The sequence below is a fragment of the Ceratotherium simum genome, chromosome 20, assembly GCF_057802395.1.
Source record: "Ceratotherium simum simum isolate JZ-2026a chromosome 20, ASM5780239v1, whole genome shotgun sequence".
NCBI lineage: Eukaryota > Metazoa > Chordata > Mammalia > Perissodactyla > Rhinocerotidae > Ceratotherium > Ceratotherium simum.
Genome location: NC_141919.1, coordinates 19,962,357 through 19,979,548, shown reverse-complemented (window position 1 = coordinate 19,979,548; position 17,192 = coordinate 19,962,357). Strand labels below are relative to the sequence as shown.

Genomic DNA, 17,192 nt, shown 5'->3' with positions numbered 1-17,192 from the left:
GGCTTGTGCCAGGGCAAATGGTGCCCCTATGGCACCTGAGTGTGACCATCACCTTTGAATCTTCTGAAAAATATTAATGTCTAGTTGCCATCTTTAGAGATTCTTTTAGCAGAATTTTGGGGATGCCTTAGCCTCCATATGAAACAAAAACCCCACTGTACAGAAGATTCTGATGCACAGTGGGGTTTAGAACCACCCTCCTGAGATAAGAGAATGCCTAATCCCACTGCAGATTTGGCTTGGAAGACTCCAACCAACCCTCTGGTCCAGAGTCAATGGGGCCTTCTGGGCGCGCTGACCTTGAGCCCCGAGTTCTTGCGCATCCGGAGCCGGCCCATCCACATGTCTGTCAGCAACATCTGGCTGCACGTGTGCGCGATGAAGTCGCGGTGCTTGGCAGCCACGGCGAGCTGCAGGCAGGTGGCATTGCTCCAGTTCTTCAGCTCGTACGTCAGTAGCTTCATGGCCAGCTGCTCGTCCTGCTTGTAGGACTGGTCCAAGAGCTCCACGGCCAGCTGGCCAAAGTCCCTGAAAGAGAGAATGTGAGGAGCTGTCTTTTGGCCATCTTGGAGACTTACATAACGAAAGTGGGGACCCATTGGCCAAGCCACGAAAGGTGGTTGCTGTGTGGTCTAGTTGTTTCTTACGGGGTCTAGTCTGTTCATTCACTCACCCAGACAACATCCATTAAGCATCTGCTATGTGCCAGAACCGTGTTTAGAACTGGGGTGTAAGTCAAACTAGGCATGATCCCTGCACTCAAGGCCCCCAGTTCAAGGCATATGGATGGGGGAGGCTGACCATTAAATCAATGATTAGAGTGTGGTGTGTCTTCTTAAATGTGACAGACCTCAGTTCACATCTGAGCCTTGTCAACCACAAGCGTGTGAACCAACTTGGCCAACTTAAATTCTCTGAGCCTCATTTTCTTCAGCTGTAAAATATGCGTAATAAGAGGACCTACCTCTTGGGCCAGTGGAGAGGATGAAATGAATCTTCTATGTATCTGTATGTACTTCCGTATCTAGCACTGTGCACCATAAATGTTAATGATTCGTGTCCACCCCCTATGTGTACCATTGGGGTGATACTGCCTCTCCTTAAAGTTTTGGGTAGCTCAGACCTTCCAGTATTCGGGGCCCACCTTCCCTTCTCTTCCTGACCCTCCCATTTGCTGGGCTGGCCAACCTGGAGTTGTGGTTCAGCTCCTGGGAGATGTCATCGACCATGTCGTTCTCAGACGCCTCGTGAGCCATGGCTTTGCAGAGTTTGCAGGCCACCAGGGCCTTGGCCATGGCCTCCTCCCCGTGCTGCCAGAAGAACAGGGCCATCTTCTGCCGCTTCATCAGGACAGCCCACACCATCAGCTCGTGGAAAGGGAAAGGGAAGTGGTTGATCTCAGGGTCATCCAAGTCAATGTCCACCTCTTCTTCACGCTTCTTAGTTGTCTTTCTTCCTCGCCTCAAGGGAACATCATCCTGTAATTTTAGGGAAAAGACACAGAGGTGGAGTTAGAAATGAATCATGTCAATTTAGTAAATAGTTATTGCATGTCTACTACTGGCCCAGCTCTGGGATAGATACAGAAATGAGCTATTGTATCCTAGCTCCTATCCTCAAAGAGCTCACAAGCTCATATATGCCTAATTTAAAAACGTTATAATAAATGCATGAGCACAGTGCTATAGGAACACGTCAGTGTTGTACTTTAATTTAAAAAAATATTTTTTAATGGACCATTTTCTTTTTATTTTTACTTTTGTCCATTTTTTTTTTCTGTACAGGTCAGGTTATTTGCACCTCATGATGGACAGCACTATCCTTTTCGCTGAAAGGACAAGGATATCCTATACTTGCATTTGCATATATGATAATAACCACATGAACCAAAGACGGGAAACAGATTATCCATCCCCAGTTTCCGCATACCTCATTAGGTGCATTTGTGAGGTATTTCTGGCCTTTGGATCTGTTGCCATTTGTAAACATCCATGAATAGATTTCACTGACTGGAACTTATACGCTTCCTCGGTTTTCAAGTTAGTATTTCAAATAGGATTTATTTTCTTGTTTGCAATGCTAACATAACCTCATGGTGAAATTTTCAAAGCTACTGTGACCTGCCTCCTTGACACTGGGAAAAATTTCACTTCCTCATTCTAGAATCTTGTACTAAGCCCTACCACTGAAATGAACTTATGAATTTTTAAAAAATGTGTGATAGAATAAACAATTGACATTAATAATTTGAGCAAACACTTACCTCCATTCCCAGCAGTTTCAAGGCTTTCGGCTGTTAAAAAAAAAATGTTATGCACAAAGTTAGATCTTTCTTTATAGAGGTAGGAAAAAATCCTACTATATTTTAAACAGGTAATGGAACAAATCTATTGTACCATATAACATTTATTCACTTCACTAAATAGAGCCCCACAGGGGGATCTACTTGTAGAAATTCTAAGATAATTTGGGATTTAGTGATTTTGCTGAAACACAGAGGATTAGGAAACTGGAGAAGCATAATGAGATTGCCCAAGCGTAGAGCCTGCAGGTTTATAATCTCTTTTGTGGGTTAAGATTTCTTCCGTCTTCCTAGAACCATCCTGCTTGGCCGACATGTCCATGATATCAAGCACTTGGGTGAGTAACGAAACAGTCAATCAAACCATCAGATGTTTCTCAAGCCTCTGAAAGACCTCTTTTACCTAGAGGCGTGGGATATTATTCAGAAGTAGGTCTAGATGCTTCATGCTGACTATCTCTCTATGCTGCTACCCAGTAGAGCAAAGGTGAGGGGGGCCAGAGAGGCCTGTGCTGATGGCGGCAAAGGGCACTCAATGGCACGGAAAGTGTCGGCACATACAGGAGCATCATTGGTCATGCTGGGAATGTGCTAAATAGGCACAGACCAAGACGGAGAGAGAAGGCAACTCAGCGAATTACAGAATTTGACTTATATTTAACAAGGGGAGATAAAAATTACATCTCAAGGGTCAGGAATTCTAATTCTATGTTTTAAGTATTACAGAATGGTTGGGTGCCATCTTGAAAGTTATTCGAGTAAATAGTAATGTTACAGCACTTAAAGTTCCTCCAAATTTTATTTGACCCTCAAGTAGGAATAACTTGAACCTCATCTCTCTCCCTTTCTTCCTCTTTTAGCTTCTAAAATGACCACCAGTTGATTTTTTTCTTTTGTGAGGAAGATCGGCCCTGAGCTAACATCTGCCAATCCTCCTCTTCAATCCTCCTCTTTTTGCTGAGGAAGACTGGCCCTGGGCTAACATCCGTGCCCATCTTCCTCCATTTTATATGGGACGCTGCCACAGCATGGCTTGCCAAGCCGTGCGTTGGTGCGCGCCCAGGATCTGAACCAGCGAACCCCGGGCCGCAGCAGCGGAGTGCGTGCACTTAACTGCTTGTGCCACCGGGCTGGCCCTGAAATTTGTGATTTTTTTTTTCTTTCTTTTTTTTTTGTGAGGAAGATCAGCCCTGAGCTAACATCTGCCAATCCTCCTCTTTTTGCTGAGGAAGACTGGCCCTGGGCTAACATCTGTGCCCATCTTCCTCCACTTTATATGGGACGCCACCACAGCATGACCTGACAAGCGCTGAGTCAGTGCGTGCCCGGGATCCGAACCGGCGATCCCAGGGCTGCCGCAGCAGAGCGCGCACTTAACCGCTTGTGCCACCCCTGTGATTTTTTTTTCTTATTTATACTTTTTGGCGTTATCAAAGTTCTCTTCTAGCATCAGAAAATACTTTCATAATCAGAAGATAAGCTTTGTTAAAAATAAAGATCATGCCTACCACCAGCTAGTGCAGCAGTTTTCAAAACGTGGTGGTACCAAACTTTACCAGTTGTCATTAGATTTCACTTGAAGTTTAGGAAAAAAAGCCAATTTCATGTAAGAATGTCCTTGATGAGGCCTAAAAAATTATGAACTTTATTAAATCTCTAGCTTTGATCATAAAAAATGTCTTTTTTCTATTCTGAGGGATGAAATGGGAGGTATCCTTCCATTACAGACTGAACTACGATGAGTTGTCCTAAGGGAAAACACTCAGGCGACTGTTCGGATTGAATTACGGCCACTTTGTTTTAAGGACTGTACTTGAAGGAAGGCCTGGCAGACAACTTATGGTTATTTAGACTTGGGCTTTGGCAGACATTATTGGAAATGAATAAAGTAGGACTGTCATTTCAAGGAAAACAACTGACAGTATTGGTTGCCAATGACAAAATTTAAACTTTCAAGCAAAAATTAGAATTTTGGAAAACTTGTCCTCCCCCACCCCATGACCTTGACAGTTTTTCAGTACTTAAAGACTTCTGATGAGATTGGAGGTGATACTAATCAACGCGAGTTTTTGAAATGTGCATAATGAAACGTGTCAACGTTAGGGAGAGCTGCATAATGCAACAAACCAATATTTTACAATCTATGATGTTACAAGATCCAAAGTGCAAGATATGGATTTTAACGTAACAAAATGTAACAGTATGAAAAGTTCATTGACATGGTTTCAGATTTCACAGCAAAACTAATCTTTGAGAAATTGCCACTTGTTGAATTTTGATGTAGTATCAAAAGATAATATGTACAATTACCCGTAAAGGTTATTAACATACTCCTTCCTTTTTTTTGATATATTTATCATACTTGTCACATATGTGTGTGAGGTCAGATTTTCTTCATATACTTCAACCAAAACAGCATCTCACAACAGAGTGAGTGCAGAAGTAGATATGAGGTCGGATTTTCTTCGTATACTTCAACCAGAACAGCATCTCACAACACAGTGAGTGCAGAAGTAGATATGAGAATCCAGCTGTCTTTTGTGGGGGATCAGAACTGGCCATCTCAAAATATGTCTCTTTACCTTGATTATTTTCTGAAAGGCATTTTGACCTTCCCTTCCCCCCCCACTAACTGCCTGAAAGAATTTAAGATAAGAGGCCTGGCCCCAGGATAGGCCATCACCATAGATAACTCTGGGTATTGATAGACTGGGAGGGTCCTTGCTAAGCCCATTCTTAACAAAGTTCTGTTCACCAAACATTTACATTTGTAAGGGAAATCTCCATTTGTAAAGGTATCTCCCTCTCTGTATCAGGAAGAAGGGGAGAGGACCTCATCTCTAGAAACTTATCAATGCAGAAGGTGGGGTTGCATAATAACCTTACTCTTGTTTACTGTGCTTTTCTGGTAATCTCCCATAACTGACTCCACCCACCCCCAACATCCTCCTTTGTCTTTAGCTGAAGAGGAGAACCTTTGCCATTTTGTTGAGTTGTTCAGCTGTTTCTGGGTCTCTCCCATGGATACGTGTTATAAAGCTTTGTTTGATTTTCTCCTGCTATTTGGTCTCATGTCAATTTAATTTGTAGCCCCAGCCAGATAGGACCCAGACTGGGTAGAGGATAGTCTTCCTCCCCCCCTTCTATTAAGCCAGACATTACAGAAATTTCCAAAAAATGTACAACACTCCTACTCTTATTATTAATTTTTGTTTTTGAAAAGTTATTTTTCATAAACATTATTTTTACATGTAACAGGCTTCTTATGTCTATCTTAAAATGAATAAACAAATATTTTTAGTCTCAATTTGAATTTCTAACAATAAATATTCATAGATAGAACTCATATAGATAAAAGCTTTTTGGTGTCCTCAATAATTTTTTTTCCCCTTTTTGTGAGGAAGATTGGCCCTGAGCTAACAAATGTTGCCAATCTTCCACCTGTGCCCATCTTGCTTTACTTTGTTTGTGGGACGCCAGCCATGGCATGGCTTGGTAAGGGGCGCATATGTCTGCGGGAGGGATCCGAACCTGCGAACCCTAGGCAAACTTAACGGCGAATTTAACCACTATGCCACCGGCTGGCTCCTGTTCTCAATAACTTTTAAAGGTATAAATAGATCCCAAGACCAAAAACCTTGAAAACTGCTGAGATAGATTAATTTGACCATCATTACTCGTCCCTGATCATTAAGGCTCACTCTCAGTGCCACTTTCTGATTTGAATTGGACCTAGTGATGAAAAGATAGGAGCATAGCACCCAACACACTCCTTTTTTAAAAAAATGGATTTGACAGTGGCGGGAAGAGGCGGGCAGCTGCCTTCTCATCTGATCTCCCCCTTGGAGACTAGGAAGCCACACCCCAAATCTGTGGAACCTAGTCTTCCGGGAATCCAGGAAACGGAACTGCCTTGCCTCACCCTCTTGGGGCCGAACAGGTTGTGGTAGAGCGTGCGGAAGCGCTTGCGCGTGTAGTTGCAGCGGTAGGCGCCGCCCATCAGGTACTCGATCACCAGGCCGATGTCGATCAGGCTGATTCTGTAGTCCGGGGGCAGGTTTCCCTGTCAAGGAAGAACGGAACACACAAACAAACAAATGCAAAAGACAGCGTGGTTTACTAGGGATTCTATGCCATGGGTTCTGTAACTATTTTAGAGTAATAATAATAATTGAAAAAGAAACATATGAATGTATTATTATGCTGGTTAATTAATTCACCTTAAAATAGATCCAACCGAAACCTGGATATTCTCGCTTGGAAAGAAGACATAAGTTAAATAAGAAGATGCAGTAATCGTCGGCAATAACAGAAAATCAAAATATTTATTCAAGTCTTCAGCTGGGGAGAAAAAAACACCAGTGTAGCAGAAAGAAACACAAGGCTAGACACGGCAAGTATATCGCTCCCGGCCACTAGCAACTAGGTTCCCCGGACGTCCCCACCCCCCGGAACCCCCTCGCTGCTCTGCCTCTGACCCAGGCCTGTAAGTACCTTCTTGCTCATTATTTATTTCTTCACACTCACTAAATGAAGACTCCTTCCAGAAGATGGTTGTTATTACCAGGGTGTGCATCAGGTGGGATATGCTTAGAGCTCAGATCTCCTTTACACAAAACCTTTATCAACAATTAAAAAATTTGGCACCTTTTTCATAAAAGGAGAGCAGGATGGATGTCAGGATAAGGTCGTTTGTGAACATCTCTTGTGTTTAAAGAGAAGGGGGGTGGAATAAGAGAAATTTTATCAATGGAATATTTATTTTCCCAGAATTAAGGAAGTTTTTCAAATTTTCTTTCAAAGAAAATAGCGCTTCTTAAAGACCTAAAGTTATGGTGTATCTTTTAGCTGCTTGCCATATACAGATGCAAAAACAGAAGAGTTTTTATTATTATCTACTCATTACCGGTTTCTACTTCAAAAGGGAGCTCTGTAGGGTCTAAGGGAAATCCTTGCTCTGTCAGGTCAAGGAAGAATTAGTTCCACCTGTGGGAAATCCTGAGCGCACAGTGAGTTTCAAGGGCCCGACTGATCCGCTCTCACTGGTTCAGCTCCTTAATGCAGGAGTGCACTCTATACCAGGAATGGCAGGGGTACCACCACCCAGCCAGCCTGGTGCACTGTGTCCTTGAATACATTTTGGAGAGGCATGAGGGCCTTGTCCCCTTTTGTCCTTCATGGAGGACCCGCCCAGGATGCTGTGTGAGATTTCTGCCACTTCACAGAAGTGGCTGGTAGCGAAGTGGTGATTCTCCCACTTTGGTCGTATCAGAATCACCTGGGGAATTTGGTGACAGTACAAAGGCCTGGACCCTGCTTCAATGGATGGGCCTTTATTAGCTGTCCAGGCGATTCTGATACACACCAGAGTCTGTCGAACTGCTGGTCTACTAAACAAGGTTCAGGTAGGATTACACAGCAGAATCAGGAAATTCATAGTGTATAAAGGTAATCATTGTTGTTAGGGAATTAGCTTAAGTTGTTTTGCTAAACTGAGGGTAGGTTTCCAGTGATCCTTACTCAGCTTTCCTATGCTCAACAGCATCCATTTGAAGGGTTTGGGATTCAGGGTTAGAGGTGGCCCACTGTATCCTACCATCAAACCTATAGCTTTATATTTTTAATTGTTTTATTTATCTTTGTGTTCCCAGTGCTTTTTATAGTGCGTGGTGTATGGTAGGCATTTCAGAATGGCGTTTTTTTGGTCGAAAATGTGAATGGGTAAATCAGTGAAATTAATTGACGTGGTTGGGATCAAGTCTCAGTTTGGGGGTTATCAGTATTATGTTCTCCTTAACAGAACTAACTAGCTACACTCTGAGTCAACCCTGGGATAGCTCCAGTTCACTGCAGAAGTTTGACTTGAAACATGTATATCGCTGTACCTGTATTCTCAAAGGAGTGGGCGTGAAGGGATAGCTATCAAAGCCCCAGCCTCAAGTGTATGAGACCCCAATGCTGCTCTTTAGATTTCCTTGCTGTCCCCAGACTTACTTCCCAGCCCTGCCTATTGGGTTCTACCTTTCCCTTGGCTTGGGGCACTAGGCAGACTTGAGGATCTAATTTGAGTCGCCGAGCAAAACGGGACTGTGTGAAGGGCATCATGTATGAGGTGTAACCACTCTGAGGCAGAGAACCACTCCCCTCCTTGACCTCGGCCCATCAGAACCCAATCTGAGATCCTTTTCATTAGCTGAATTGCCCCTTCACTAAAAGGTCTCTACTCTCCTCCCCACCTGTCTCAGAATTTTGAAATCTCCTTTGGTTGAAGATTATCTCATCAATGTAACTGAATCGCCAAATTAAGCTATCCTCAAGCTATTAAGAAAGACCAATTGTCTGACTTCTTTATGCAAAGCGTGGCAAAAATATAAAAGAGGGAACTTAGAGAAAGTTTTATTTTAAGATGATAACTTTTCGTATATTGTCCTTTCCATAAACATTAAACTGAGTTTAAAAACATTACCCATGCAACCACTTTTCTCCATTATTTTGGGACAGGTCAATAAGGGGCAGTTTCTATACCATAGCTCTACCAGATGGTTAGGCAAGTCTGTTATTTAAAGAGTAGAAGAGCTCTCGAGCCTGGACATGCCTTGGTCGGCCTCATCTCATTCCATTTGGCTCCTATAAGGATGACCTCCAGAGGAGGCCCACTCCATCTCTCTTTTCCCTCAGCACTGTGACGCAGGCAAGGTAAAGACTGGCTATGAGTCAACTGCCCTGAGCTTCTGTCTGTCCTTCACAGATCAGCCTCCTTCCCTCAAGGCCTCAGTTTTCTGCCCGGTAAAAGGGGTTGAACTCTGTGGTCTCTATGGTCCGTGATGCTCAACTATGAGGTTTCTGAAAAATCCCCAAAGGATTTATTGTGATGCAATTGAAAGGCAATCATAGCGTGTCTATGAATTTGTGCCTGTTTTTAGTCTCGTAAGAATTTTCTGTTTGAAACGTGGGTAATAGTGAGACTAACACCTATATATTTTCTTTGGAGAAGCCTATGTGTGTGCATCAGTTTGAATTCTAAGAACAAGAACCAATATTGCCGGAGGACCAATATTGAATGCCAATAGTTATGCTTTGGAGATGTCTGTAAATGTGGGGGTTGTCGGGAGAGCGATAATAGTAAAATTCAAAGTAATAAATAAATATTTAAGAGGGGCAAATAAAACATTTTTTGCAAATGACTTTATTCATAAAGGGCTGTTAGGTTTATATACTACCAAAAAAGGTGCTGGAATATTCTTTTTCTAGAAACTTCTCATATAAAGCTTGATTATTACAGAGTGATTTACGTATGATCTGGTCTGACGCAGGAGGAAGGATTCCGTGACCATCTTGGGTTCTACCCAGCATTGGGTGAAGGCCGGAAAGGAACCGGCCTGCATTCCGTTTGACCACAAGGGGGCGATGTTCCCCTAACCGAAGCCAATGAGGGCTCCTCCCTCACCAGCATTTACCACCTGTTTTGTTTTACGTGTAGTAAGGCGATGTAAGGGAATACAGAGCAGATTGGAGGATTTGGGGATAATGAGAGAGCCAGATGCGCTTGCTGAAGTGATATCCGGAGGAGGGAAAGCTTACTTTACCAAATAATGTGTTTGAACTCAGCCTGCAAGGCTGATTGCATCTGTTTCTTTCCAGAGGCTTTTGTAACAGAAATTCAGGGAAATTGGTTTTACAATTTTTACTAGGAAGAGTAGAAACCTTTGGGGAAGAAGAAATAGATTTCATAAAATTAGTAAAATCGGGTACAATTTAGGCCTCCTGGGAGGACTGTGTCTTGGGTGGACTCTGAAGGGGACGGCAGCCTTGGTGCGTGTTTGAGGTGCTGGGCTGATGGCCTTGACCATCTGTGACTTGCAGATGTCACAGATGTGCAGAGAACAGCCAGCAACATTACCCACAGTGGAAACAACACTGAGCTGAACTGTGATCCTGGCTGTGCCCCCCATGTGACCCTGGACAGATCACCTCCTGTCTCTGTATTTCAGTTCATGCTCTGGAAACAGGCAGTCTGGACACAATTATTTCTAAGGTCCTATTTCTACAGGTCCACTTGTGTGATCACTACCTGGCAGGTTGCTCTTACTCCTCTGCTGCAAAGATCCCCGTCCAGAGCTCCTAGGGTTGATGTAATTTCCAATAATACCCTGAAGTTTAGTTAGTGGGGATGGGGGCTCAGAGACAAGGGATGGTAAAAGAATAGACAGGGGTGGGAGTGTGCTCATCATATCCACCTTCTCTGGAAAAAGCAGAGAACGTGAACGGCACCTCACATACCAACAGGTAATGTCCAAAAACCTTCTGGAGGAGTCTTCCTTTGCCTGAGTCCTTTTCAAATAGGAAGTCAAAAATGGTACTGGAGTAATATTCATTCTGCCTGCTATTCCTGTTATTGCCCTCCCCTTTTTGGTAATTACTTTGGTAATTGGTAAAGCCTGAACACTTATTTCATGCCTTAACAACACATGGCAAGCCACGTGATTCAAATCATTTGATCCCTGGGATAAAATAGAGAGGCTTAGATCTATAGTAGGTACAATTGGACAACTTGAAAACGTTGTCTGCTTTGCTCATGCTGTGAACTACTACTCTGAGGGTAAATTTTACTTCATGCCATGTCTAAGGATGTATTTTAATTTAAAGAACAATTTAAAATCACTTATTAGATCTGCTCTTCTAAAGGCACTCTTTTCAGATGTCAGCTCATGATAGGACTATCAGATTTCAGCTGTTTAGGAAACTTTTTTTTCTTTGAAACTCACAACAAGCCTTCAAAATAAGATTGTTTCCTTCTGGTGTGTGTAAGGTGTAAAATGATTGCTGGTTGTCAGGTTTAGCAAGGCACAGTGGGGAAAAGCCCACCCTGGTGAAAGTTCATGGGAGAAGAGAACATTCGCTTGGTGTTTGGCATGGTAGTAGACTGGGCAATCAGGCTTTAAAAAATAAGAATGCTTTTGCAAATTTGCGTGAATTTAGCATATGGGATTATGAAAATGTCCTTTCTTTACCCAAAGTGTACCTGAAATGCTTTTTTTTTCCCCTTCTGCAAGGCTCTGGGTCTTGATTCCCATGTACATGAGTTTTAAATTATCATAATTTCACCACTACTTCTATATAATACTCAAATACCACCCTCCTTTGGTGGGGAGGGGTAGTATAGGTAATGTGAAATATTAGCACATTTAATTTAAGAAAGGAAAACTACTACTTTAAAACATACAGAGGCACAGATTGAGCAGACAGTTAGCTACAAAAATGGCAAGTTAGATCCGTGGAGAAGCAGACAGACTCAAGCCACTCTGGTTTAATATGGAGCATTGGTACATCCAATGGATTTATGCGTGGAAGCAGTTCCGGGAGTTGGGTTGGCTTACATCACTTCAGATTTCTCATTGATGTTGAATAGCAACTCTTTTACCTCATTGCTCCTAGATTGTTCCCTTGATATAAATAATTTGAGATTTTGAAATTAGCTTGGGAGCAATTCTCCACGTCAGTTCTGTTGTTTTCAAAGGCTAGTTGGAGATGTCATGCTGGTTAACTTACGATGGTCTGATAATTCTGAAATGCATTCCCTGGGTTTGTAAGAGTTATTTACATTTAATTTTACAAAGATCTTATCAAACACTATGTTTAAGATCCAGAACCATGTTCCTAACTTGTGAACAGCATTTTGTACCAGGACTTATCACTTACTGATTAATTTTTTGTCACAGATTAAATGAATTAATATGTACATAACGTCTTATAATCATAAAGAACGAAGCACAAACTATCTTCCTTAATTTTGAAAATTGCTTAAACTGCCCAAAATTTTCGTAGCCTTTTAAACCTAGTTTTTGTAGACTTTGCCTATCTAATTGGCCTAAATTGACGGAAGTTATCTGGAACCATCTGAAGATGTGCACCAACATTAATTTCTCTCTCATTCACTTAAAAAACCACAAACAAAAAACCTCATTTGCAGCTCCCTTCATCCATATAACATAAAATGTAGACACTTTCGGCTCCTTTGGCTACCTTGTTATTCTCTCTTCCTCTCCACTAGTCAGAGGCTCACCTTTATCATAGAAATAAACAGAGTCTGCACTTCCTGCTCCCATTTCTTCCCAAGAGAACAAACTTAACACAGGCTTTCTGTTCCGCCCCACCTTATTGGCAGGCTCTTTTTCCAGGTAAAAGGATAAATCGTTTCGAAGCCAGTTCAGTACTATCCTGGGTGATTTGTTATCATTTATTCCAGCTACTAAATTAGTAAGTAAACGAATCTTTTGTAACTATATTCTTTCTCCAGTATTTGGATCACACTTAAAAGGAAAATAAAACTGTTCCTAATATTCCTTCCTCCCAAATTCTTACCATCCTGTTCTTTCTTGTTAGTCTATATTATTTTTGAGGTACATCTTTAAGAAGTTTAAAAAAGAACCCTACCTTAAAAATATCTACATGCCTTCTAGTACAAGCGATATCAGTAAATGTAAGAGGCAGCTAATGGGATTTCAGAAAAGAGACAGTGATATTGCTGAGCAGTCCTAGAGGAAGCGAAACTAATAGGGGGGATTTTGATCATTTACACTCAGTGAAATTGAACCGCAAAACTCCCTTTGAAAATCAGGCAAGACATTGAGAAACCATGTGATAGAGGTGGATGAGTGGCTTTATTTGAAGGCTTGAATTGGCCAATGGCTGGGATGAGGGGCCAAGGTATAGCTGTCTCCTCAGAAAGCCTCACAGTTCCTTCAGGGACACAGACTAGCTTCAGGTGAGGATCTTATTTATTATTTTAGAAATAATAAATCATTATTTTATTATAATATTTATTATTTTAGAAACACTCAAGACATTTTATTGAAGACGAGCAACAAATATCCTGACAAAGAAGACACGTTGGATGTGTACACTTAATCTTCTGAGATACTTCCCCTGTTTAGTTTCCAGGCAATTTTAAGCCAGGGTAAATTAAACAAAATTGGAAGACCTGAGGGAAAGAGAAAAGCGTTTGCTGAAGGCAGGTATGCTTTTGGCCAGAAGTGGGGCAGACCGGGGAAAGATGGGATCTTGGTAAATCGTTGTTGGGTTGGATGTACAGATCGCACAGCATCTGTTTCCCTTGCTTTGAAAGAACTACAGGCTTCACTCACTCACACAGATGAAAAATCCTTCATTAACGTTATGTGGAGACAGAAGGAAAGTTTCTAAGGGTCAACAGAAGGAGAGTTTTTTTTTTTTGGTATCCTTTACTCATTACTAGCAAAGGTCCAGCTGGCTAATAGGTACACTGGAAGCAGCCCCAGGGCCTTTGCTTGGCCTGTCAAAGGAAAAATTAAAAAGTGGCTACAGGACACCTAAAGGTCAATTCTAGCCAATTCCATCCTGCGAGATGAAGGAATTGTACTCTATTGTTGACCTTACTTTGCAGCTTTCTCTGAGTATGTTCTATGGACTTTAGTGAGGAATTGGTACACACTGGTAGGTGGGGATACCTGTGTGTGTGTGTGTGTGTGTGTGTGTGTGTGTGTGTGCGCGTGTGCGCGCGCGCGCGAGTGCACATGTGTAGGGGGTGGGGGAAGTGTCACCATCTATTTTATCCTTTGGAATTAAAACATCACTTTCTGGGAATGCTGTCAAGGGTTCAGAACCAAAGTAACCTCTGAAAGAGACTGTATGGGACAAAAAAAACAAGCACTTGGTTAAGATTGAACATAAACTCCTTGTGCCTCATTCTTCTTATCTATAAATGGGAATAATACAATATAATAAAAAATAATAATGCTACTTCATGGAAGGTAGTAAAGATGAAATTAGCTAAGACGTATAGAAAGCTTAGTGTCACGCACCTAGTCATCACTAAATCTTAGGTACTTCATTCTATTATTATTAATCAAAGGATCTGAGTTCTAATCCTAGCTCTTCACTAACCACTTAATACAGTTCTCACCTCCTTGTATTTCAGCCTCCTCATCTGTAAAATGGGGATAAATCTACTTGATCCAAACCTACTGGCTCCCTCCCCCCCGCCATCAAATTAGATGATGAATGTGAAAAAGCATACTGGAAAAAATAAGGTGTTAGAAGAATGGAATGCATATATGTGTTTTAGTTTCTGTTTCTCTGAGAACTCTTTGAGCTATGCGTACTCCACTCTGTATGATGCTAGAAGTGACAGTGATACATGGCATCAGGAGCTAGTAAATAAAGATACCTCCTGTGGTCAGTTGGACAGCATGGAAATTAGCTCCCCAGACAGTGAGCGGCATATGGAAAAATACAGGGAATGGCATAAATCCACATGGCATGGGAAAAGCCTAGAGTTCCACTATCCGAAAGCACTATGTCCAATGAAAGCATCTAAACCATGGAGACTGGAGATAGAACCGCAGCTGCATTGTAAGCAGGGATGTCAGAGTCAGAAGACACACACACACGCTGTGTCCTGAGGGGCTCTGGTGGGGGCAGGAATACTCCAGCAGCTCATGCAAAACAGAGGCGCTTTCTAATCACAGGAAGCAGTCAAGACAGACCTCCGACCTGCAGTCGAGAGGGTTCTTACCTTTTTGACATCCCTGACCAAGTGGTACAATGTGTTTGAGGGCCCATGTCTCTGAAAACAATAAAGAAGAATCAAATGGTTTTGCTAGTCAGGGGCTCTCATTGGCAAGGCAAGAAGGATCTGGAAGGAAGGGTTCTGGCTGGTGGAGGGGCGGTTCATTAAGATGAACCTTGTTCTAGTTGCTCAGTTGTACTTTTCTAAACAAATGTGCTGGCAGATGTTTGGATTGTGGGGTCTCAAGAAAACGCATTTGAGGTTCTAGGATCAAACTTTATAAAGGAAGCCATCGACTCTGTTGACAGCTGGGCCAAAACATCTGTTAAAAGGCTAGTTTTGCAGCAGGGGGAGACAAAGGGGCCAACTTACCACAGTGAAAATACACATTGCCAATCGCAGCTTGTTTATTACCCATAATGAATGAGAAATTGTCTAAAGCAGGGGTTGGCAAACTTTTTCTGCAAATAGCCAGATAGTCGACATTTTAGACTTTGTGGGCCATACAGTCGTCATCGCACCTGTTCAACTCGGCTGTTGTGCCAAAGCAGCCAGAGGCAATACGTAAACAAATGAGCGGGCCTATGTTTCAATAAAACTTTATTTGTGGACACTGAAAGAGAGTCAAATTTCATATAATTTTAACATGTCACAAAATATCATTCTTCTTTTGATTTTTTTAAACCATTAAAAAATGTAAAAAACCATTCTTAGCTTGCAGGCCATAAAAAAACAGGCAGCAGGTTGGATTCAGCCCTTGGATGGTGGTTTGCTAAAATCTGGTCTAAAGAAAAGGCCACAGGCTGTTGGGGAAAAAGAGAGAGGCTTGCGGACCAGATGTGTGTTTGTTTAAGGTGAGAATAAAGTGAAATGCTTTGCCATCCTATTGCCTTTCAGGAATAGGAATGCTAGATAAAATACAGGATGCCCAGTTAAATTTGAATTCCAGATAGACAAGGGATAATGTCTAATATAAATATATCCCATCCAATATTTGGGACATACTTATACTAAAAATTATTTATCTGAAATTCAAATTTAACTGGGCATCTCATATTTTTATTTACTAAGTAGGGGACCCTATTGGAGGATCTCAAGCAGTGATGGTAAATCCTTAAGCACTGTTGGAACACATTCAGGTATGGAGACAACCCCTGTGCCTCAACCACCTGCCCGTTCATGCGGACATCCTCATCAGAACTCTTTCCACTGAGGGATGCAGTGTTGTGTAGGGATTCAACATGCAGACTCTGGAGTCAGAATGCTCCAAGCCTGGCTCTGCTGACCAGCTGTGACCATTGGCAAGCTACTTAACTGTGACTCAGTCTTATCATCTCTAAAATGAGGATAATAATACCACTTATCTGATGGGGTTCTTGTGAAGATTAAATGATGAAATGCTTCTAAAGCTATTAAAGCAGTGCTCAGCACTCAATAAATGTTAGCTATTATTATTACTGAGGCCACTCACTGTCCCATCATCCTTCTCAACAGAGTACTTCAGGGAACCACCACCAGTTGATTGGAGTGATGAAATTTATTGGCCTTTCTTGATCTAGAACTTTCCTACTTACTTCTTTCCAATCTTTGGAATAAACCACTCTACTCCCTTGATTCTCTAATTGATATGCAATTCATTCAACTCTGTGTTTTATTTTATTTACTTATTTTACTGAAAACCTCACTATTTTTTTTTCTCAGCTTTGAGATATAATTGACATATAACATCATGTAAGTTTCAGGTGTACAATGTGATGATTTCATACTTGTATATATTGTGAAATGTTTATCACAATAAGGTTAGTTAACACATCCTTCACCTCACATAATTACCCTTTTGTTGTTGTTATGGTGAGAATATTAAAGCTCTACTCTCATAGAAACTTTCAAGTGTATAATACAGTAATGTTAGCTATAGTCACCATGCTGTGCATTAGATCCCTGGAACTTACTCATCTTATAACTGAAAGTTTGTACCCTTTGGCCAACATCTCCTCATTTCCTCCACCCCTCAGCCCCCAATTTTTTGAGCATCTTCTACACGGTTTTTTATATTTGGCTCCCTTGTCAAATATTAGTTGACCATATATGTGTGAGTTTATTGCTGAACTCTTGATTCTGTTCCATTGGTCTATGTGTCTGTTTTTATGCCAGTACCATACTGTTTTGATTACTATAGCTTTGTGATGTAGTTCGAAATCAGGAAGTGTGATGCCTCCAGCCTTGTTCTTCTTTCTCAAGATTGCTTTGGCTATTCAGGGTCTTTTGTGGTTTCATGTGAATTTTAGAGTTGTTTTTTCTATTTCTGTGAAAAATGTCATTGAAATTTTGAAAGGGATTGCA

The 17,192-nt window shown here is 41.7% G+C and overlaps 1 protein-coding gene across 14 annotated transcripts in view; it reads right to left on the bottom strand.

Annotated features, from left to right (window-relative positions):
* The window catches only part of TRPM3 (transient receptor potential cation channel subfamily M member 3), an 806,860-nt gene that overhangs the window by 79,400 nt on the left and 710,268 nt on the right, over positions 1–17,192 (bottom strand). For 5 of the 14 annotated variants that reach the window (XM_087444495.1, XM_087444496.1, XM_087444499.1 and 2 more), the window contains 6 exons: positions 14,856–14,906; positions 6,523–6,558; positions 6,225–6,365; positions 2,264–2,293; positions 1,189–1,478; positions 300–528 (listed from right to left, as the gene is read on the bottom strand). In XM_087444495.1, the coding sequence (XP_087300621.1) occupies positions 300–528; positions 1,189–1,478; positions 2,264–2,293; positions 6,225–6,365; positions 6,523–6,558; positions 14,856–14,906 (777 nt within the window). The remainder of the gene's footprint in view (positions 1–299; positions 529–1,188; positions 1,479–2,263; positions 2,294–6,224; positions 6,366–6,522; positions 6,559–14,855; positions 14,907–17,192) is intronic. The other 9 variants (XM_087444500.1, XM_087444497.1, XM_087444502.1 and 6 more) reach the window with 3 other exon arrangements.